The sequence below is a fragment of the Ochlerotatus camptorhynchus genome, unplaced genomic scaffold (genome assembly GCF_037179485.1).
Source record: "Ochlerotatus camptorhynchus isolate MF236.1 unplaced genomic scaffold, CSIRO-AGI_Acam_v1.1 ptg000788l, whole genome shotgun sequence".
Lineage (NCBI taxonomy): Eukaryota > Metazoa > Arthropoda > Insecta > Diptera > Culicidae > Ochlerotatus > Ochlerotatus camptorhynchus.
The window spans coordinates 690,202-713,171 of NW_027041253.1; the positions used below are offsets into that span (position 1 = coordinate 690,202).

The window sequence follows — 22,970 nt, forward strand, 5'->3', positions numbered from 1 at the left end:
TTTTGCGGTATTTATGTAAAAATGGTTTCAATTTCAGTAAGGAAGCGATCTTCGTGACATAGCTGTGCGAGTAGCTGTGCCTGAATGGAGTTGGGAAAACGTCGCGTTTTGAAATGCAAGGCTGTTTTTTACATCGGTATGAATTAGTAAGGAATATTTGAACATTAATGTTGATTTAATAAATAAACAATACTTGCGGTGATCTTTGTTAAACATTTACGCACAGACAAACAGACATAACTCTTAGGAGAAAATTATTCAAAAAATATCGTCAAGCGTGCACACTAGCACCCTCTATCTTGCACATTCCGAAACATTGATTTGCAACCGAAGCATCCCTCGCCCATGATTTGTTTTCACTAGTTGCTTTTCCCTAGTTCTGTCAACGCGTCAGCTGTGTTGAATAAAATCAAAAGAAATGCGAGTCAGTGATGCCGGTTCTACGAAATCTTCAGTATTGATTGAATTTAGCAGAAAAACGTATCCGCAGGACAGAAGCTCAGTCTATTTTTAGAGATTTGTTTTGAATGTTTTGCGTGATTTTTATTTTGCTGGAACAAGCTTTTAATCGTGATAATGTATCACCTTTCTACCACCGCCTTTAATATGTTATTCATGATGATGTAGCTCAAGGTTGTAGATTCCCGTATTCTCTTCGGTCATCATCAGCGGATCTGGGTCATTCTCTTCTTCCTCGTCCAAATGTTCTTCGCTCTCATAGGAACTGAAAAATCCAAACATTGATTAAACAATCAAAACTAAATCTAAATAAAAACGCTCACTCCTCCATTTCCGAATCCATTATTGGAGTTTTTCACATTACACGTAGATATTTCTAGTATTACGATCCACGATAACGATGAATAATTGTGAGAAACGAAAATAACAACAAATGCACGCAAAGTTGTTTTTACACAGGGTGATTTGTTGCGCTACCCCCTTATTTCAAGAGTTGATATCTACTAACTTGACCTGAAAACGAACTGGGACCACAGATAAGTTCAAAATTTGCTGACTTGCTTAACGGTTCAGTGGCGCCACCATGACAAATGCGAGCACATTCCGAACTGAAACCTTATTTTCAAAGAATGTGATTGTAAGTGTTATGAGAGCTGCCCGAGACGACTCACCGTCGCATCGAAGCCAATCGGTTGCAAGCCCTAAACCCTCACCAAGCGCACCTAACCGCACTTCTATATTGGAAACGGTCGCGAGAAACGTTATCGACATATCCGAAACCAAATATATCGACAGTGGAGGCGGTTTCCTGATTAAACAGCGAACCTGCGTTAATCCGAACGAGGAAGAGAAGCTGGTTGACGAGAAGAAAATGGAAAAGGACTTCGTCACCGTACCGATAGAGTTCTATAAATGTCTAGAATGTGGGGATTGCTTTGCGGTTGAAATTCGGTTGAGAAACTGAAGGATTGCGATCTGGACAAGAACCGATATTGCAGATGGAGTAAAGGGCGCTGATGGTTTGGAAACTGGATGATAATTTAATCAAGAAGAAGAAGCTGATGGAGCAAAGTGTACAGCGAAGACGAAGATACACAAGGATGTGTAAAACAAAAACTTAAACTTAACTCTTGATCGAGAATCCATAACGGCCGATTCAAATGTGCAGCGATCCCATCGGTCAAAACTTGGGCCGATATCTGGCTCATGTGAAACTGGTCTGGAAGTTGGGAGATACTTAGCAGAACACTTGCACTTGATTGTGGTAAGATTTGCTTTTCTCATGTTATTTGTGGTGATCATGATAGGTTTTTTTTTTCTTGAAGATTTGCCTACCGGTAGAAACCACCAGAACCAGATGTACTCGGAAAAACTCTGTGTGGTTTGTTGAATGACGGTTGCGCTTTATCAAGCGTTGGCAATTGCACGATAAATTGGAGATTTCGAGGAAGATTTTCGAAAAAAAATCAGTTGTACGAACAGAAATGGGTGTATTTATATTCCTAATATGCTGTTTTTTTTTTCTGCGGACGAGTGGAATGTTCTCATACTTGAACTGGGAAAACAGATAACCGGCCCATTAGAACAAGTTTTCGAGCATTTGCAGTGAAGCAGGTAAATGTTGCATTAGTTTGTTAATTTACGAATTTCATTTCATGATCATTTTTAGAAACACGGAACTGTAATCCAGACAAGGACCAAAGAAGTTTACTGTAGACTAGGAAAGATGTCAAATTTTTACGATTTTGACGTCACTCAACTGCAGTTATCTGGCGAAGGAGGTCCTGCCGAAAGTTTGGATGATCGTCAACTGTGTAGAAGATTCGAAGCAATCATATACAGCCATGCTCGATGGATCATTAAGTGTGTCCCTGTTGGAAAATATTGCCATAAGGCTTATGCATGATAATCGAGCAGCAATCGAGAAACGAATTTCCGATGGTGATTCAATTTTTGAACTTACGGATATGATGCAGGATGTTAAGTGTTTGTGGGATTTTTAACCGATCTAGCAAGATAGTTATCGACATTATCAATATGGACCAAGAAGGATAATCCTCGCTTTATCGAAGAAAAAAAAAACGAAAATGTGTACCTGCAATTCATCTTTAAATAATAAAATACTTCTTATATAACGTAATAAACATAAAATATGATCATCATGTGTCTCATAGATTAAATTATATTGTAATAAACACTCGGATACGTAAGTTACATCGAATATATTTTAGTTCAACAGCATAAAGAATCTATAATGATCACACATAGAACCAATGTGGAATTGAACTGAACTTTCTTATGTGTGAAACTTCATAAATCTTAATTGTAAACGTTGATTGCGTTTTCGCTGCTGTGACGATCCGACAGGGAACGTTGATTACGTATTCCGGCCATGCTTTTTACATTGCTGTGCGGACCATTTATTGTCATCATGCTGCCCGACATTCTTTGTTGGTAAGCAAACATGTTACTGTTATCCTTCCAGCGACCCTGGTTTGTCCCGATTGCTCGGAATGATTAAGCTCTGCAATACTTTTCAATATCTAACAAGTGGTGTATAAACCAGTTTTGCTGTTACATATAGAATTTCTGGAATGTTTGCGTTGTCCTATTTTTCCGTAAATATTCCTTCTTTCGACAACATTTGTGGCCTTCATGGTCCAGTGATTAGCAGCGTCACCCGTCGCTCACCAGGGTGTCCATTCAAATCCCATTGCTTAATTCCCGGTATTTTCCCGGTTATTTAAATAAAAAAATCTGCCCTTTAGAGATAATGATATAATTTTGTCAGCACAATTGCTTTACAATACGTCTACTTTGCGGGGCTGGTGATGGGTATTTTATGCAATAGTAGTGGCTGTAGTGTCTAAAATAACGAAAAAAGTGACCAAATAGTGAGATTAAAACAGACAAAAATGACCAATAGTGACATTTATTGATCGGAAAGAAGTGAAAGATGTGGTTCCGATCTGTCGTTGAATGCGACCCACTTTGAGAAATATTGTAAACTCACAAACCAGCATTTTTCAATAGGTTAATTTCTAACCTCCATTTCCTCACTCAGTCATTTTCCTGTCTCTATTTTTGGGAAACCAACCATTTAAGTTGAATTTAGATTCCGAACGCGAATTGGTTATGAATGAATTTCGGGATGTGAACGATTGAACATAGTCATTAATTAGGAAATCTTGAAATTGAGAAAAATTGAAGTGCATAGAGAAAAGCTCAAAGTCTAGGACAAATTTGTCAATCAATTAGCGGCGCCGGTGGTGTAGTGGTAAGCGTGATTACCTCTCATCCCAGCAGGCCTGGGTTCAATCCCAGTCGGCGCCGTCGGGATGTTCTGAGGCATAACATCTCTGATCACGGCTTCCTTCGGAAGGGAAGTGAAGCCGTTGGTCCCCGTTTTATGAGTTGATGAGTCGATAGGTAGGGTCCAGGTGTGGGAGCTGCCTCCCTGGCGTCGGTAGCATTGGTGCTCAGAACAGAAAACAAGATCGACGGAAAACAAACCAAAGGAAAAAAAAATTGTCAATTTTAAGACAAGCAATTTTAAAGATCTCGAATATAGAAACTTCTGTAAAACTTCAAACATAGACAAATGATCAAATCTCTGGAACCTAGATAACTGTTCTAGATCGTAGTTCAAGAAAAATTATCACTATTCTGGAACGAGACAAATTGTCTCACTTAGAAAGACAATATTACATGCGTTTATGTTTTAAAATCTTGATCTTGAAAATAGTTGTAAGATTCTGGTCATGCTTGGCATGCACAGTTGTACACACCAACTGCTCATTTGTTAATAACTTTTCACTCAGTTGTTGAAATTAGTTTTTTTAAGTAATTGATAGATTAGGATCATCGTTAACTATAGATATGCAAGGAGTAGGTACAGCTTAACATTTTAATTTTTACACTTAAATTCCGAGATGTGCAGCGAGAATTTCTCACTTCAGTTTTACAACGCAAAAACAAATACAGTGTATTACTAGAATTAAAATCTACTTTTTTACGTATCTATAACAAGCTTAAACTCAATTCTATCGACTGCTTCAAAAAGAACTATGTTTCGTCAACTGTGTGCAAAGTTGTTAGCAAATGAGCCAAAACTGCGTATGCCAAGCATGATTCTGGTATACATTTTAGAGATATTGGACATTTTTGATTAATGCTGGGACTTAGTAATTCGCGATCTCTATTACAAACAAATTAAGAAAACCTAGAATATTTTACAATATGTAAGAATTTAATTTCACAGTCCTAGAAAAATTTAAATGTTTTTTAAAATATAGAAAAGATTTCATGATTTTGACATAGAATTTCTCCAAAATCTGGGCTTGAAAATTTGTTGATTCTGGACTTGTAAAAAATACAATTTGATGGACTAGAAAAAGAACTTTTGGAAAAAAAGGTTCTACTACATAATTTTTCGATGTTTGGACAGATGCTAAAGCTACCGGCCAGGTCTTCAGGTCTTTTAAAAATCTCTTACGCTTCGAAAGTTTCTTAGACCATTTTTCAATATCTTAGACTTGGAAAACTTTCAAGATGGCCAAGCAAAAAAGCCAAGCTATTGAAAGCGTAGTTCAATTTTTTCGTTACTTCAGAAAATTTGTGATATCTCGAGATCATAGACAAAGGAAAAAAAGACAAATTGTATAATCTTTTTTTTTTTTTGAGGTAACGGGCTTGAAACAAATACACTCTGGCCTTTCTATTCAAGAACTTAAATACCTGTTTTTTCGGTTGTTAACCTAGTTTTCCCGGATTACTTGAAATAGATAAATATGATAAAATACCTCAAGTAAGATCACAGGCAATATCGCATGATAAAACCCAAATTCAATCTAAAAAAATATCAAAAGATATCTAATGAAGAGTTGTTTTCTAGAAACATAGAAATTATCTACATGTAGGTAATACAGAGATTAAACATTTGTTCAGGATTGAGCAAATAGCTTTCAAAATTCGGAGACTTCGAACAGCTGATTTCATGCTTTCAAAATAATTAAGAACTCTTCAAATTAGAAATTTTGAGTCATACGGCACGAGTTGAACCTTCGCTTGTGCTGCATAGGTGGAAAAGATTATTCCGTTGAAAACAGTTTGATAACTGGTACTTGTCGATGACGATGATCTCGTCCAATTAACCAATTTGACAGGGACATCCACTCCGATACAAATGTTAGCTCCACAACCCGCACCCATACCGGCAAATGTTTTACCTCTCCGGAACCTGTTCGAGTTACCAAACGAAAACGCCGCACACAGCAGTAATTGGAATCCGATCGATTCACATATTCGTTTTAATGCGCCGCCTATTTGGAAAGGATTCCCTGCGACATGAGGGAGTGCCACTACGAAGCATGCCGGCCTTACCTATCGGGTTGATATCGATCCAGTGGTTGATCTGTACGACACTACTGCCACGACGATTGTCATGAAAATGCACCGGCAAGTGACGATCTACTGCGACAAATGCAACGTGCCTAAGAAATCGTCTCTCGGATTAGTATTCCACCGGTTGGTTTGGCCGAGGGTTTGGCATGATAAAACACAACCAGTACTCGCACTGTCTGGTTCTGCAGAAGAAAAGAAGAAGCTGAAGCATACAAAACTGATATCGCAACAGGCAGCTTGGGTGCAGCAAGCGCGAGTCATTGACTGCTCAACATCGTGTACTTGTAAGCAAATGTTAACCCTATGTGTTCACCCCTAATCATTTTGGCCTATGGTCTTTCATTATACAAAAGAAGTGCAGACCACATAATGACATGCTGTTTGACAACAGGCTCTCCCTTTCAATTTTCGTTAGAGAAAAAGAGATAACAGGTGGTACCCCCTACTTTAATCTAGTACATATGAGTAGATAGTGTTGCCGTGAGGTACACTCAAAAATTTTAAATGTAAGTGCGTCAAATCAAATTTCGAGCCGCTCCGTCTGTCACTTCGTTTGTGCCAATAGGCTAGTCAAGTAGAGGTAACTCTAAGACCAGATGGTCCCGAAGAAACGTGCTCAACTTTTTGGCTCAGCTCTGTTATTATCTTCGGTCCCAAGCTAATCGATGCACCCCTCGAAACATAGGAAAATCCATGAACCCCTCATTTTATCTGCCAAACTGTCATAGAGAATCAAAACAAACATAGTGTAGTACTAGAATTTCGACTAGAATGGGATACGTTAATCGATTTGCTTGGGACCAATAGGCTAGTCAAGTAGTGAGCCAATTTCAAATCGATAGTTTCGTATTGATTGTTGCTACTACTGGATTGTACCAACAATCAATACGAAACTAACGATTTTAAATTGGCTCACTACTTGACTAGCCTATTGGTCCCAAGCAAACGATTAACGCACCCCATTCTAGTCGAAATTCTAGTACTACGCAATGTTTGTTTTGATTCGCTATGAAAGCTTGACAGATAAAATGAGGGGTTATTGGTTTTTCCCTCAGTTTTTCCTATGTTTCGAGGGGTGAATCGATAGCTTGGGACCGAAGAGAGTACCAGAGCTGAGCCAAAAATTTAAGCACGTTATTTCGGGACCTTCTAGTCTTAGAGTTACCTCTATGATTGTACTAGCATTTTCACCAAATATACTCTTTCACTCTATCTAGATAAACATTTCAAAAGGTCCTATCGGCATTGATCGAATCTGTTCATCGACTTTCTCTTTCGTTAATAACTCAGTTGCAAAACCTTTCCCTGTTGTATTTGACGTTTTGGACGCTAGATAAGAACCTCCTTTATCAAACTATGTGGTAAAATCTGTTTGTATAACAGTGGTCATCACAAGAGAAAGTCGATGAAGAGAATCGATCAAAGCAGATAAGACCATTTGAAATGTTCATCGAAATGCATAAAAAATTTACAAAATATGATACATACTCTTTGCAAACTGTCAAAGCTCATTGCACACAAAATCAACTTTGTTCAAATCAAAACAAAAATACGAGCCCATATGGTGGCTATTTCTATAACAGCGAACCACATTATATCAATTGATTTCTTCGCCAGTTAGTCGTCTGTCACTTCGTTTGTGGTAATGTGTTATGGCCATCATTTAAGACACATATTTCAGAGAAAAGTAGCTACATGGAAAAAAATATACGGTTTAAAAGATTTCCTATAGCGCAATTTTATATGAAAATCAATGGTTGTTATGTGTCATTTTAGTTCCGGAATGGTGCACTAAGAAAATTTAAAAGATTGTTTTTTATGTATTCCACCATAAATATTGGCAATGTGATCAACAAATGATATCTTTGTGACGGACACATACTTAATATGTTTATACATAAATTCCATGTGTAACCACACATATAATTTAATTTACACATAAATTGCATGTGCACTTCTGTTTATGTGTGGTCACATGAGAATCATGTGTAAATTTACATGGAAATTGGGTTGTTTATACATCATCTGGAAGAGCGTCAAATTCTGAGCACAGCGATATTTTTATCGGTCCTACACGATTAGAAATCTCCTTATACCTTTTGGCAAATTTCTATTGCTGATTATTCATAAAATGTATAAGTCAACTAATAAGCAGACGCCTTGCAAAAAGTTAAAGAAGATCATGCGTCAAATGAAATGTATAAGCGGTCACACATACCTTTTATGCATTCTTATAGTACCATTGTGGTTTGTCTTATGGATTGTATAAGGCTGATGTTTTGGCAAAAATGTATAAGTGAAACATATGAAAAAAAATAACTGATTTTCTTTTCGTGTATAGACATGTATCTCGATTTTTAAATCAAGGGGTCACTTTGCGCATCTCGAAACGAAACACTTTTTGTACGAACGTTTGTATGAAAAAGTTTTTCGTTTCGAGATGCGCAATGTGACCCAAGATTTTAAGTTTTTAATTTTTGACATGATATCTATTAGGTGATAGCTCGCTCCCATACAAATGGGGCGATGATGATGATGATGATTTTTACTTACTTACGCACTTATTTAAAATAGATCTAGAGCACCAAAATGTACGAAATTTTAGATTTCGGTTCATTTTTTAAAGCAGATTACGAATATGTATAGCTTAGCTTAGCTTAGCTTAGCTTAGCTTAGTCTGACTGCACGTATCGATAGTTGCACTCCGTGATTGATCTGAACCAGTGAAATTGTACAAAGAATGAACTGAATGGGGCTTGGTAGTAACCTGCCATTCTCAGTGTACATGTTCCAGTGACTCCTACCTTTAAAGATCAATAACGTCACCGGCCACGTCCTTGCAATCAGGTGGGAGAGGGAAGGAATGCTAGTGTGTGACTTTTGTTGTTTTGGGACCGTGTTTACCTCTGCATCCCACAAAAGTCACAGGAAGGAGGTTTTGTTAGTGGGTTAGGTTCGTTGGATCAGGATTCACCTTGATAAGTGATGCGATCTTTTGTTTTGTGTAGTTATTTATAAGTGTTTTCGATTTATGCTCTAAACAGCCGGCTGTCTAGAGATGTAGATCATTATTAGATGTGTGTATACCGATTTAAACCAACAGCAAGGATGCTGTTGGGGCCACTCACAAAGTGTGATGGTGGTTTACTTGATTGAATATAAAATAATTATTAGAACCGATTTGACCCGATTTAGACCAACGGCAAGGATACTGTTGGGGCCACTCACAAAGTGTGATGGTGGTTTATTTAGTTCGGAAGAAAATGAATATGTATACTTCTTTTTTTTTTTTTATATAATAGAACGAATTTGTACTGATTCAAACCAAAAGCAAGGGTTCTATTGGGGCAACTCACAAAGTGCGATGGTGGTTTATACTATAAGGGCATAAAACAAAATCAAGAGCCATTTCGGTTTCCATAGCTTCCTAGACACTCGGCCGCAAAATAATCTTATCCGACGGAAACGTCTCGATCATCGCTGCACAATGGTTTATTATAGCATTTATAAAGTAAATTTGAATACCTTATTGTTTATTTATTATCCATTTTGACTTGACTTGGTACCGTTCAGTTTTATGATGACAAAGTTGCCTGGAGAAAAGTGACAGTTCAAAATGTTTCGGAAGGGAGTCAGCTAGTGTCGTCCAAGTTCAAGTGCGGAAAAAATGCCATTTAAAGTGGTACAAACAATTGAAAGATGCGAAACATGCCTAACCGTAATTCTTTCTGGTTGGAAAGAAGCTGGAATCCTACACTGGCCGGAAAAAAAACGCGGTAGCGAAACTCTCTCAAGACGAGTTCTCCATGCCAAACCCAATGTGGGAACGTATCAATTGAGTGAAAAAAAGAGAGTTCAAGACTCGCTTGGAGGCTGAAGCAGAATTGGAACAGATGTAGCCAGTTTCGGATACGGAGGCGAACGAAGGGAATAATCCACCACCGTCAAAGAAAGTTTGCCCCGAAGTCTACAAGTCCCCCAGTCGGAAGGGAAACACAATAAGAGACTTTAACGAAGTTTTCCTTATTCCTGGGCAGGAGGTTGACACCTGTGAAGCTGACTGTAAAATCCAGAATCAGATGAGATTATAATATATTAAAGCAGATTACGAATATGTATAGCTCGATTTCCTATAACCAATTCAATTCATCAATAAATATGTGTGGAATTTTTTGAGTATTTACACTTAGTGCCGAGGTCGGTGCTATCGAGGGTGCTATAGCAATAGAGATTCCAAATAAGTGTAACGAAGACCTCGCCGAAGACACCAAACCGATTAGACGAAAATATTACATGTGCTTATTGGTACGGTTTGGTGGAAAATCTGCAATACTTTGATTGTTATTTAATTACAATTTCTTTAATGTTTTGGTTAGTAAGTGCCAGCTTGAATACGGTGTTGAATATCAATGTTTCATTTTGACCATCTCGAACTCACTCCATCCCCAAAGTGTGCCCTTCTTTAACGATGCAAACTGAACAAGTTCCCACCTTTAGAGCCAAATCTGTACTAACCTTGCTGAAAACGCTGTCAAATCCGTTGAATGTCACCGATTCGGTCTTTACCTGGTCAAGCAAAAACCTTTACAGCTGGAGAAAAGCAACGCCATCTCTGGAAATTTTACAACTTATTTACGTAAATTTCACACCTTTTAAACCTTATTTTACTTAAAACCGCCCTTTCCGTGAAAGAAGTGCAGCGAAATTTTCACCTAATCAAATTGTAACATCACTTGTCTATGCAATTTCCTTGATTTTCACTCAAAGTAACTCGATAAATTAAACTCTTCCGACGGCCATCTCGCGCCAACATCGACAACCACTGGGGTCGACTTCCGGTGGGCAAGTATGGTGGTGTACGTGTCGCCTCCCCATTTTTCCTATCCGTACACGCCCGTAGATACGCACACCACCGCAGCGTCTGTCGACCGGAGCCTCGAAGGTGCCGCAATTTTCCATCGACGTTCACTGTTCTTCGATAAGTTGTCCGACCGCATTGTAAAGTGAGTAGCAGCTCTCCCGCCCGGGTCAACTTCTTCAAAGAGAGGACAGTGTTGGACAAGAAGAAAAGTTTGCATAATTTTCCGTCCAACATTTTCCCTTTTATGAACCTAAATATGTGGAAAAGTGACTTTGTTTTTCCGGGTTCCGAACGAGGACGGCGATGCGGCAAGTGAATTGTTTTCTCCGGCGGCTCCAGACAGCAGCGGCTTAGGCTGAAAAAAACTACTACGGGAGGCAGCCATCTTATGCAACGATGGTTGGATGGAGAAGAGTTGAATAACCAGTTCCGGCCGGGAGATTTTTCCAGCGGAAAATGGATCGCTGTTGGATGCGAGAATTCCGCGGTTAGAAGTGGACCGGAAAAATCCCAGTGATAGGAAATTTTCTTCCCTGACCGGGTTACGTATTCATCATCATCATCGATTAGACTGGCAGTGGTGTCGTTACGTAACGCCCATAGTCCGAGTGAAGAAGACTTGAGATCGAAAAAGCGAACTCGACTTGGATCGTCGTTGTTAAGTCGGAGGCACCATCGGAGGACGCGTCACAGTTGGAAACAATTCACTTGCAGCGACGACGGACTAGTTCGGGATCCGGCCCCATCGAGGAAGCAGCAGAAATCTAATCGTTCTCCCATTCTCTTCTCGTCAATCGATACAGATCCTTCGGAGGTACCAGACCGTCAATACCAATACAATAAACAGCTTCAAAATGTTCGTCTCGTCAGCTGCTCGTATTGCTCCAGTCGCCCGCAACCTGGTAAGTGACCGACGCAATCCGGATTCCGGTGAAAATTCCCGTTTTCAAAGTTACATAATGACAGCAGTGCCCGAGACGATTTCCATTGTAAGAGTGAAGAGCAGTGAAGAATCTGAAGGAGGAAAATTTTATCGCATTACATAATCCTGCTGCTGCTGCTGCTGCAGGAGCTTTTTGTCATAGTTCATAGTTCGGAGGAATCGATTTCGTGGATAGGAGTTTGTTTACTTGCAGTTTTTCGGTTTTGTAATTTTGTGGAATCTTCACCTGAAGCCGAGATTAGCGATTGTGTTATGCAACTTGTCCATGTGAGCAAATAATTGTATGTTTAACGAAAATCTTACTTGTGCTACTTGTAACAGGTTCTCAATGGAACGAAAGCCTACCTCCGACCATTGAGCTCCGCCGTCATCAGCCAGAGCCAGACCCTGGCCGCACAGAACAGCACCCCAGTTGCTCTGCTGCCACAGGTCCGGTCATTCCAGACTTCCCAGGTCACCCGTGATATCGATTCGGCCGCGAAGTTCATTGGTGCTGGTGCCGCTACCGTCGGTGTCGCTGGATCTGGTAAGAATCTTCCCTGCGTTTTATATAACAAATTCCCATTTCGCTTGCGCTAACCCAAATCACACCTAATTAACCACCCTCACACCATAAAAACGCCACTCCCCCGGATCGCACCGGAAAACAACATTCCCTAGGTATTGGTATTGGAACGGTCTTCGCAGCGCTCATCACCGGGTACGCCCGGAATCCCTCCCTCAAGCAGCAGATGTTTTCCTACGCCATCCTCGGGTTTGCCCTGGCCGAAGCGATGGGTCTGTTCTGCCTGATGATCGCCTTCCTGATGCTGTTTGCCTTCTAAACCCACCCCCGCTTCAAGCGCTTCAGTTCCCAATTTTCAAGCATCAACAATTTCCTTTCTCGAAAGAAGCATGATTTCCCGTGCTCAAGTTACTCAATACCCAATACCAAGTCATCACTCCCCGCATGAGAATAGAAGAGAGGTAAGGCATGCAGCATCACATCCACGCTTATCATCCGCTTTTCCCCCCCACTAATAGGTGTTAAGTAACCGTTTGCCCGAAATAGGAAAGAAAAAGTTTCTCTTGGTAGCGCCAAAAATAGTCGCACGCTAGTAGCTATGACTAGCTGTAGTAGAAAAACAAGGTCAAGGACCGGAATCGATCGACCACCGACGACGACGAGAATGGTGTTCAAGTCTCGTGCCGCATACCTTGGCAACGTGTGTGTGCGTGTGTGTGTGTTCCTGGTGCATTACACAATCAGCCAATCCTTCGTGTTCAAGTTTCTTCCTGGAAGTCCCTGTTTGGCCTACTCTGGGTGGAGCATTCATTGTAGCTCGAATCAAGTTATTCCTTCTCTATAAACCAGGCGAAAGAGACGAAACTTATTCTGAGTATGGTCGGCTGCCCTATCAATCCGGCTTGCATGAGGCGTAAAATGTGCTGGAAACTGTGGGTGTCATTTTTAACCCTTGGTGCAGCAATAATTTGACGATCAGTGGATCGTACAATTTCTGCTGGGCTCATTAACGGACGGAATCCTATTTTCATACCACTTTGCATTTTCTGGCGATTTCCGGATGTCGTGGTTAGTGCCCCAGAAAATGTGAACTGGAAGGATTGATGTCGTTCCAGACGGACCGATCCTGGGTTGGTTTTGACACCTTTAAAAGCTGAGATGGCTCGCAATGGTTATCGATCCGGAAAACCGGCCTGTAATTTAATGATTGGATCAATTGCCAGAATTTCCGCAACTATATACTAAAATTGTCTGGAACAATGACATGTTATCACGTTCACGTTATCGAAACTATTAACATGGGTCCATGAAATGTATATGAATACTTACATATAATTCATGTGTGTACTGAAATTGACGTTGTTTTCACATTTTCCATGATCAAAGTCCGTAGTTTTATCACGCAATATGTTAGATGTAGATACCAATTGGGGGCTGTTCATAAACTACGTAGACAGTTTAGGGGGGGGGGGGGTTGAGAATTATCCACGGCCCATACAAATTTTAATTTTTTTGTATGGACAATTGTCTACGCAGGGGGAGGGGGGGGGGTCGAAAATTTCAAAAAAAAACTGTCTACGTAGTTTATGAACAGACCCTTGATAGTGGATAGCGTTATTATCTTAAAATCGACAAAAATCCATATGGGACTGATGTGCGATTATAGGCAGTATACTGGTGTATTCAGATCTGGAATGTGAAAGACAGCTATTACTTCTCTCCCTCACGTACCTTCGCAAAATCTCGCCCGCGCGTGAAATATTGCTCAGGACGGAATCCACCTTGCATTGTGATAAGCGGGGTTGATTTCTAACCTAAGTTGAATTCAGACTAGAAAGGGCTTGCGTCGGGCGGAGCTAAAGCCTAAGTCAAAATAAAGACAACTGTCACCAGAAAACAAACAAAATACTGGTCCATTTGGGGTTCAATTTTCTTAGCTGCATTTTCGAAAAATTTAGAAGCAGTTTTTCTGTTCCATTTGCTATTTTACAAAAAATGGCGTGAGCTTCAAATGCATCAAAGTAACAACATTTTGCCTACACGCTATTTCGTAACAACCCAAATTTAAGTAGGATGTACTCATATCAGTCAAAAGTGAAGCTAGCATAGCATAGCATAAACCAGGTTGCACAATGTCGTAGGTGATACGAGCTCCAAACTGTTGTTAAGAAGGAGACCGTGCTGTTAGATAGTAATTTGTGATTAATTACTACCTCTTACATAAAGGATGCGTCTCCTTCCAACAGACCAGAGCTGTCCTGGCCACGTCCTTGCATCTGGTGGGGAAAGGGGAGGAAAGTTAGTCCGACACTTACTTAAGAGAGATGCAGAGAACTCTACGACCCCTCATAAGTGTCACGGGAAGGGTGGATGTTTGTTAGTAGGGAGGGTAAGTCATAGGATACGCCCAGCCGGCGTTGCTGGCAATCGTGATATCAAGCATTTAATAGAAGCTGTAAGTAGTTTCATATCAGTCAAAAATGAAAAATCCAAATTGGACAACTTTTACTGGTGTTTTAAGATGATCAAAATAATCAAAACAAAAACATTGAACGCCAACGTTGCACGTTGAATTCAAACCCATATTCTGGAATTTATTAGGCTTCCAATTAATCAGTTTATTGTTACTCAGTGAGTTGCCTTGAGGAAATATTGAAAACATCGATTCTTTGATTTTTATATCGAAATTTCAAAACGAGTTCGTTGATCTCAATCCAAAATGCAAAGTACCAACATCAATGTTAGGTAGGGTAAACGCTCCTTTAGTTGCGGTACGTTAGAAGCGTTAGGTTCCTATAGTTGTGCATGGAGACTCAATACACAACTATAGGAACCTAAAGCTTCTAACTCACCGCAACTATAGGAGCGTTTCCCCTAGATGCGTTATATCAAGACCAACAATTGAAATGGCCTCAACTCCATTTTGTTAACAAACCTTGTAAGCCCATTTTCTTATGAACCGAAACCTACATTCACAAACCTGAACCACAATTGGGTAGAGGAGAATTTCCCCTACCTGTTCATTCTGTTGTTTTGCCTTGGCGGACTTCGGTTCGCGAGAAAATGCCCTTACAAGGTTTGTTTGCAAAATTGAGTTGAGGCCTTTTCAATTGTTGGTCTTGATATATTGGATTTGGCAGTTTTACTAGAGGCACAGAACGGAACAGTAACCAACATTCGAAAATTGTTGAAGATTTGCGACTTACGCTAGACACCTATCGGTGGAGAGTAGACTTTTGTACTATCTACTATCTATAATCGCATATAAGTCCTATATGGATTTTCGTCAATTTTAAGATATCAACGCTATCCACTATCAATTGGCATCTACTTTCATATTACGTGATAAAACTACGGACTTAGATCATGACAAATGTCAAAACAACATCAAGTCAGTTTGTCTCATTAAGCAAAGTAATCGCACATCAGTGCCATCCTGAAATTCAATCGTCCATAGGTCAAGTTACAGTTCTGCTTTTTGGATCGCCATATTTTCGCTGAAATAACAAAACAAACCATCTTCAAATAACTGATTTCAACTTGTAAAAATATCAATTATATAGGGTAAATGACGTCCTCGGCAATACCTTAACCTATTATCTTCAAGGGGGTAAACAAAGTTTTATAGCACTCAAATTTGGCCAACAGATGATGCTCTGAAACACAATGTATCCACATGTCAAAATTGAGCTCTCAAGGTCGTTGTTTACCCCCCTGACGAAAGTAGAATAAGGTTTTGCCGAAGCCGTCATTTACCCTACTACGATTTTTTAAACATTTACATGGGAATTGCACTTCGTAACTTAAACTGCCATTTTCTCAATGCATACTTTTTCCATATGGGACTGATATGGGATTATAGCGAAGACTACAAATCAAGAAGGCTGGCAACTCTGTCAAAAATCAGGCGACAGTAACGGCAACGCCTCTTCAGAGCAAAAGTGGAACCTGTGTATGATCTCAGAATTATTTTCCACCCTTCCTAAGCCCTTTAGTGATGCATCTATGGGCATTCGTATGGTGCATTTAGTAAAATGCATGTCCGTTCCGCAGGGCTTTGGCACCTGGGCACAGCGGGGGGAGTTAAGTTGTGACGCTCGGCAGTTTGGCACAGTACTCGCTGACCATTTGAATGTCTCTGGCCAATCCGACGCTGTTGTTATCATTCTCTAGAAGGGGTCGGTCGATTCCAAGAATTGTTAAAGCATACAGAGGATCACTATCCGGTGGTTTCATGTTCTGACAACATCTAACATGGACCGTACACGTACCGTTTGGGATTGCAGTCCTTCAACCTTTCATTTTCATTTTCTCCAACATTAGATCCTGCTACACCTTCCGTTGGATCGTGATGTAGGTACCGGATCTTTCTTCTTTTTGAATACTTGAATTTTCTGCAGCTTTCGAATGACGGTAGTTCACTCAACGGAGATGGAAGCCGCCAATTCCTTATAATTGATTGCTTCCAACAGGCAAAGTAAACAGTATTTCGGTTCATCGTACACAAGTAAAAGTTACTTTCACTAGGTATCGATCTGAGTTTCAATCCTTTACTTGATCCACCATGACAAGGGTTTCGGTTTGGAGTTGGAAAACCAACGGCTTGCTGTGATTAGGATACAAATTGCCGTGAAATTTTGTAGAGCAAAACAAAAACAACAACGAAAGTACCGTGTTATGATTATTCGTTTCGGTGACATTAGGTCACACACACACAGTCACTGTTTATGAGCAGTCTCACTAATACCTTGTACAGACATACAAAGTTCACTGTTGTACTACCGTTGTACTGCTTTAAGCTAGTACCACAAATTGTACGTTTTGAGGTACTTGATTAAAGGAGTACAACGGTACTAATTTGTATGTCTGTCTGTGGTATAACACTTGTGCTTCAAACTTCCACCTTTGATTGACAGAGGCGCTGTTATCAGTGACGTTTGACATTTGTATGGGAGAAGGGAACAGTTGTCAGTCTTCTTGAATTGTAGTCTTCGATTATAGGCAGTAGGGGAAACGCTATAGGACCGTTTACCCTACACTGGCAATGTGAAAGAAACAACAATCTTAAAGCAGTGCTTTCGATGATGGAACATTCAACACTTTTTGCATCTCCTCTTTGTACCTGTACCAAGGTAATTCTGCGTAGAAGTTTAAGTAAACCCTGAAAAGGATTCAAAGGAAATTTTAAAGAAAATTCATAGGAATTTCTGAGGTTAATTCCTAAGGAATTCTGAGCATTGTTCCACGATACGGGCCGATTTCTTCACCTCAGTTTAAATCTTAAACCAGATTTACCCATAAAGCTAAAACTGGTTTAAGGTGATTCCTTGTAGAGTCCACAAATGGCCGCCACGTAGGCTATAAATGCACTTTCTCCTCAAATTTTCAATTAGAAAATTAGAGCCCCATTCCACGTGAAATTGCTAATGCATGTATGCTGCAGCGCAGCAAACGTGGAGTACCAGTTTCATTGTAGTACGTGTCGTGGAAGCTAATATTTGTGCACTTTAAATTTCGAAGTATTAGCGAGAATAAGGATCTCACAGCGAAGGCTAAAGTACAGGTGAAGAAATCGGTTCTGAATTCTCTTCCAACCCTCGGAAATTGTTTCCTTTAAATTCTTGATAATTTCCACAATAATTTATTAAAATAGAGATTACTCTTAATAATTCTCACAACAACTATTCGCTTCAATTTGTATAACCCTTCATAATACTGCGAACATTTCCGTTGGGACATCGTTTAGAAGTCCCTTGATATACCCAACAGAAGTACCTAGAAATTCAACTCGGCATGGACATGGACTGGATATATTGCTCAGAATTCTTCTCAGCATTCCATTGGAATTTTTTTTCGGAACCCTCTCCTCTAAGTTTCCTTGGAACTCTCTCAGAACTATCCTCCGTATTCGACTCCTTTGTTTAGAGTTCTTCTCTGAAGTTGCTTTCAACTCTCTTCTGAATTATATCAGAATCCTCCTCATGGAATTAACCACATAATACCCTTAAAATTTTCAATTTATTCTGTTATGCTAACCTCGAATCACTCCGGAATTTCCATTCTTTAAACCATTTGTCCTGTCAACCTATTCTAAAAACATACGCTAAGTTGCCAATGAAATGTATGGGGTAAAAGAGACCATCGAATTTTTCAAACCAATCATATACAAAATGTTCATTGCCTCGAGAAAAGACCCTATGCAAAATGATCAATGTTTGAACAGTTTTCACCTGAAAATTTTAACAAGGTAGAAGATACATGAAATTTCGGAAATCGAAATTTTGTTTGATGCCAAATGACTTAACAATGCACGAAATGTTGAGATCTAGTGTCAACTCGATTTTCGATTCCCAGAAAGTAAATTTTTGACAAGAGCTTATTTACAGATAACACTAGATCTCGACGTGTCATGCATTTTCAAGTCATTTGGCATCAAACAAAAATTTTGATTTGCGAAAATTCAAGTAGATTTTTGTGAGGTTTTTCAGATGTACAAAGTTCAAACTTTGACGATTTTGCGCCACTCCAAATCATGTCCAATTGAACCGAAATTTAGCATTTTTGAGGCAATCAACATTTTGTATATCTAGATAGAGCTGGACTTAGGGCGTAAACAATGATTTCTCTCGATGATTTCTAGAAACTCAATACTCGCCCAAGCAAATCAATATCACCATCACGTAGGGGAAGTCTTCCCATACCCGATGGTTATTTTGGTTTGCGTGGGTGCGCCTTGAATTCCTAGAAATAATCGAGAGAAGTCATTGTTTACAAAAGCTGTTACGCCCTAATTCCAGTTCTATCTAGATAAGTTCGTTTTCGTATAGCCGGTCGAACTCCAGACAAATCTAGAACCGCACTACCGTTCATACTGGCGACATTGCTCTCAACGAAACCACAACCCCCAAGCTCCTCCCCTGATCGTATCCTTCGACAATGACCCCTCTAACCACGGGTTAGCAAAGAGTATTGGGCCCAACTCCTACTAGACATAGAAATAAGTGAATTTTGTTACACTCAAAAAATTCAACACGTTTGTTCGAAGGGTTTAAACACTTGATTTTTTAAATGCACAATCACATTTAATTTAAGTGTATTTCACCTTGGTTCAATGTGTTATACACGTTAATTTCTGGTGTTTCAAACTTTGAAATGTTGAAAATCTTTAACTATCTTTTCAAGTGTATTGCACATTGAATCACACTACTGTTCAAAACAGATGGATTTAAAGTATTTCGCATTTCAATGCAATGTGAATTGCTTGCTCAGAAAGGTAAACATCGAAAACAAGAGTTGTGACTTTATCCTATCAAGCCGCCTCATATATTAGAACAACCTTGGCACAGTGAGATCGAACGAAGACTCCGACAGCAGCACACCCCAACAGTCCATGATCGAATCCCAAATCAGACCCATTAAAAAGATATGTGAAAGCTCTGGCCTCTGGAAGTTTTGTTTATATATTTGTCGATTAATTTTTAGAGTCGGTAAAGTAGAAGTCGATAAAGTAGAATATTGTAGAATATTGAACTATGATGTGCAAGCTATTGATATCACCATATGAGGCCCATAGAATCCAAAAGTGTTACAATTCAAATCCATAGTGTTCAGGCATGGTTCATAGCATAAGATTCACACATGAAATGGATGTGTTTCACAATAAGCGCAAAATTAAGTGTGAGACACATGATGATGACGTGGGCAATTTTTTGAGTGTACAAACAATGAATTATCGGCTCAGTAAAGCTAACGCGATTGAGCCTTCCACAAATGTTGCATTGGCATGGCATTCTAATATACACCTCTATTTCGTTCGAAACGGATTTCCCATACACAATTATTTACTGTTTGGGAAATCCGTTTCGAACGGATCTGTTGTTTTACACGATTAAAAAGTTACTCCAGAAAACTTGAGTGAGCATTTGAAACAGTAAGGTCACAAACCGTGAAAACAACGAATTCTAAATTTATGGCTTGCAGTTTATGCTAGTCAAATTCTACGAAAGATTACTCAATACAAGAGATTGACTTTCTAAAATGTTGTAACCTTTCTATAAAACAACCGGTGAACTTACGATGCCGAGTTGACGGTATTCATCCTACTAGCGTGTTAGACTAATTTCGGTGGCACCGGACACAGAGAGCACCCTTTCTTCCTCCCACGCCTTCACTATATACAATGTGTACTAATCGTTTCCGTTCTTCTACCCCCTCCTCCTCCCTCTAGGTGCCGGTATCGGAACAGTATTCGGTTCCCTGATCATCGGCTACGCAAGAAACCCATCGCTGAAGCAGCAGCTGTTCTCCTACGCTATCCTGGGATTCGCCCTGTCTGAAGCCATGGGTCTGTTCTGTTTGATGATGGCCTTCTTGCTGCTCTTCGCTTTCTAAGCAATACACACAAAACAACCACCATCTTTAAAATAAAGCGTATAAGAAAAAAATATCTTTTTAATGCTCTAAAGTAACATCAATATAAATCCGTAAATAACAGAGAAAACAAAAGTGTGTTGGAAATAAGAATTTTCTTCGAATTAAACCGAGAAGCATTCAAAACATCGCGAACTTCGCCGCCGCAATAATAATTATTGCGAGCGCCGCTTTAACAAACCTACATCTCAGAGAGAGAGAGATATATTAGGAATTACCAATACGACCTGCCATCGAATATTATAGAAGTGACAGCGAGAGAGAGAGAGAGAAGGAGGAGGTCAATTGCGTTAAGACCCTAGCGACTAGCCATGAAAGAATTATGCTGGACGAAAGTATTAGCCGGGAATGGTCTGGATCTTGTTTCGATTCGAGTTCATGTGAAGGAAAACAAACAAATCTAAAGCTGCCATCGAACTAAACTTCGGCGACACGTTCCCCGCCCGACCATCATTCCGTAATTATTTCATGGATATTCCTAATAGTGCGAACCTCCGAAGATCAACATCAGTCTGAATTTAAAAGAAAAACAGAAAAATCGAGAAAAAGTTAGGACAAAAAACAGTAAAGCGAAGACACTTCAAAGCTCTAGATGTTTGAACCGAAACTGACGCTGCTAGAGTTATCGAAACACGCGTGGTGACCGAAGAACAACACCCAGGGGGCTACGAACATCTGTAAAAAAAAGGGATCTCGTTAACAACAACTTCACGAAAGCAGTCACCTCCATGGATGCGGCGACCTTAGGAAAGCGATTCCTAACCCGGAGGCCAACGGACGGCGCCGATCTCCGATACGTGTGGTTGTCTCACTACCCCCCACGGGACACTTAATTTGGGAGGATTACGTACCGCGGCTGGGAAGACCACACGGGGATCGGTTGCGTTTGTTGGGCGCGTTGAGATAAAACTGTGATAACACACAAAACACAACCCTCCGGTCGGCTGGACATTGTGTGATCGCCTTTTTTGTTTTCGCTGCATCCGTGGAGTGTTTCCGGTGCAAAATAACAACTTATAATTAAATAGGAAACGAAACATACACTACCAAAATTCGGGATTCGTTATTAATCTGCTTTTGAATTACCGCCAGCACTTAAGAACAATGGGTGGGTAATGTAAAATTAAGAACCGTTAATAAAAAAGAAATGAAGACTAGTTACTGGTACAAAAAACCGAGGATAAGAAAATTGGCACTTTGTATTCGAAAGAACTGCGAAAGAAATGCCAGACCTTGATGAACTAGGTGGAGGGAGAAGGGGTATAATAAGCATCTTTAAGCAACGTATACGTTTTTTTTGGTGACTTATAGACTTCTCTGACGTTTGTGAATTGCACAACTTTACTAAACTCCGCACACTCCCCCTTATTCTGCGAGTCACGTGACTCTCTGTCACCGGTGAGGTGACAATTGTCACCTCGTGTGAGGTGACTCTCCATGTAAATCAAATGGAGAGTCGCCTCACACGAGGTGACTATTGTCGCCTCACCGGTGAGAGAGAGTCATGTGACTCGCAGAATAGGGGGGACTGTCGCTGAAATGCTACTATATGTCAAACTCAACCACGAGTATAAGTGGTTAAGTCGTCTGTTTTCAACACTATCAAAGGAGGATTCAACGGCGGCTAACTTCGTAAATGAGCAACGCAGGGAAGTCGGCTTACCCTCTTCCACCCAACTGCAACCTGTTCTCAACCAAATTTGCTAGCGTGTTTGAAGACGAGCAACTCTCCGCTAATATCATTACTTCCGCGGCCAGTAATGTTCCTTTGGTCAACCAAACGCTCAGCATGGTCGAAGCCACTAGAGATACGATCTGTAGAACAGCATCTAAACTTAAGACTTCAGCTAAGACTGGACCCGATGGTGAACATCCCTTGTCTTTTAGATCCACTGCGCCGCATATTCCAGCGGCATCTTTCCGTCTTGCTGGAAGACTGCGGATATGTTTCCTGTCCATAAAAAGGGAAGCAAACGCGACGTAAACAACTACCGGGGAATCACGTTGCTGAGTGCTGTATCAACACTTTTTGAATTGGTTGTCATAGAGCTCCTAAATGCGCATTGCAAGCAATATCTAAGTATAGATCAACACGGATTCATAACTGGGCGTTCCACATCTACGAACCTGCTGTGCCTAACGTCTTACATCACAGACAGTTTGATAGCTCGGACCCAAACGGACGTTATCTACACAGATCTTACGGCTGCCTTCGATAAGCTGAACCACGAAATTGCGATCGTTAAGCTTGATAGGCTAGGGATCGGTGGAAATCTTTTGAGATGGTTTCGTTCATACCTCACGGAGCGCCAACTGACAGTAACTTAGGGCACTTGTCGCTCAGCAAGCTTCTGCGCAAAGTCCGGTAT

At 40.2% G+C, this 22,970-nt stretch overlaps 1 protein-coding gene across 1 annotated transcript; it reads left to right on the forward strand.

Annotated features, from left to right (window-relative positions):
• The first annotated feature begins 10,721 nt into the window (after window positions 1-10,721).
• On the forward strand, window positions 10,722-21,790 carry LOC135715049 (ATP synthase lipid-binding protein, mitochondrial-like). The gene is made up of 4 exons (XM_065238460.1): window positions 10,722-10,865; window positions 11,527-11,625; window positions 11,988-12,192; window positions 20,399-21,790. Exons 2-4 carry the CDS (start codon window positions 11,578-11,580, stop codon window positions 20,560-20,562), a joined length of 417 nt encoding a protein of 138 aa, XP_065094532.1. The 5' UTR covers window positions 10,722-10,865; window positions 11,527-11,577; the 3' UTR covers window positions 20,563-21,790.
• The last annotated feature ends 1,180 nt before the right edge of the window (window positions 21,791-22,970 follow it).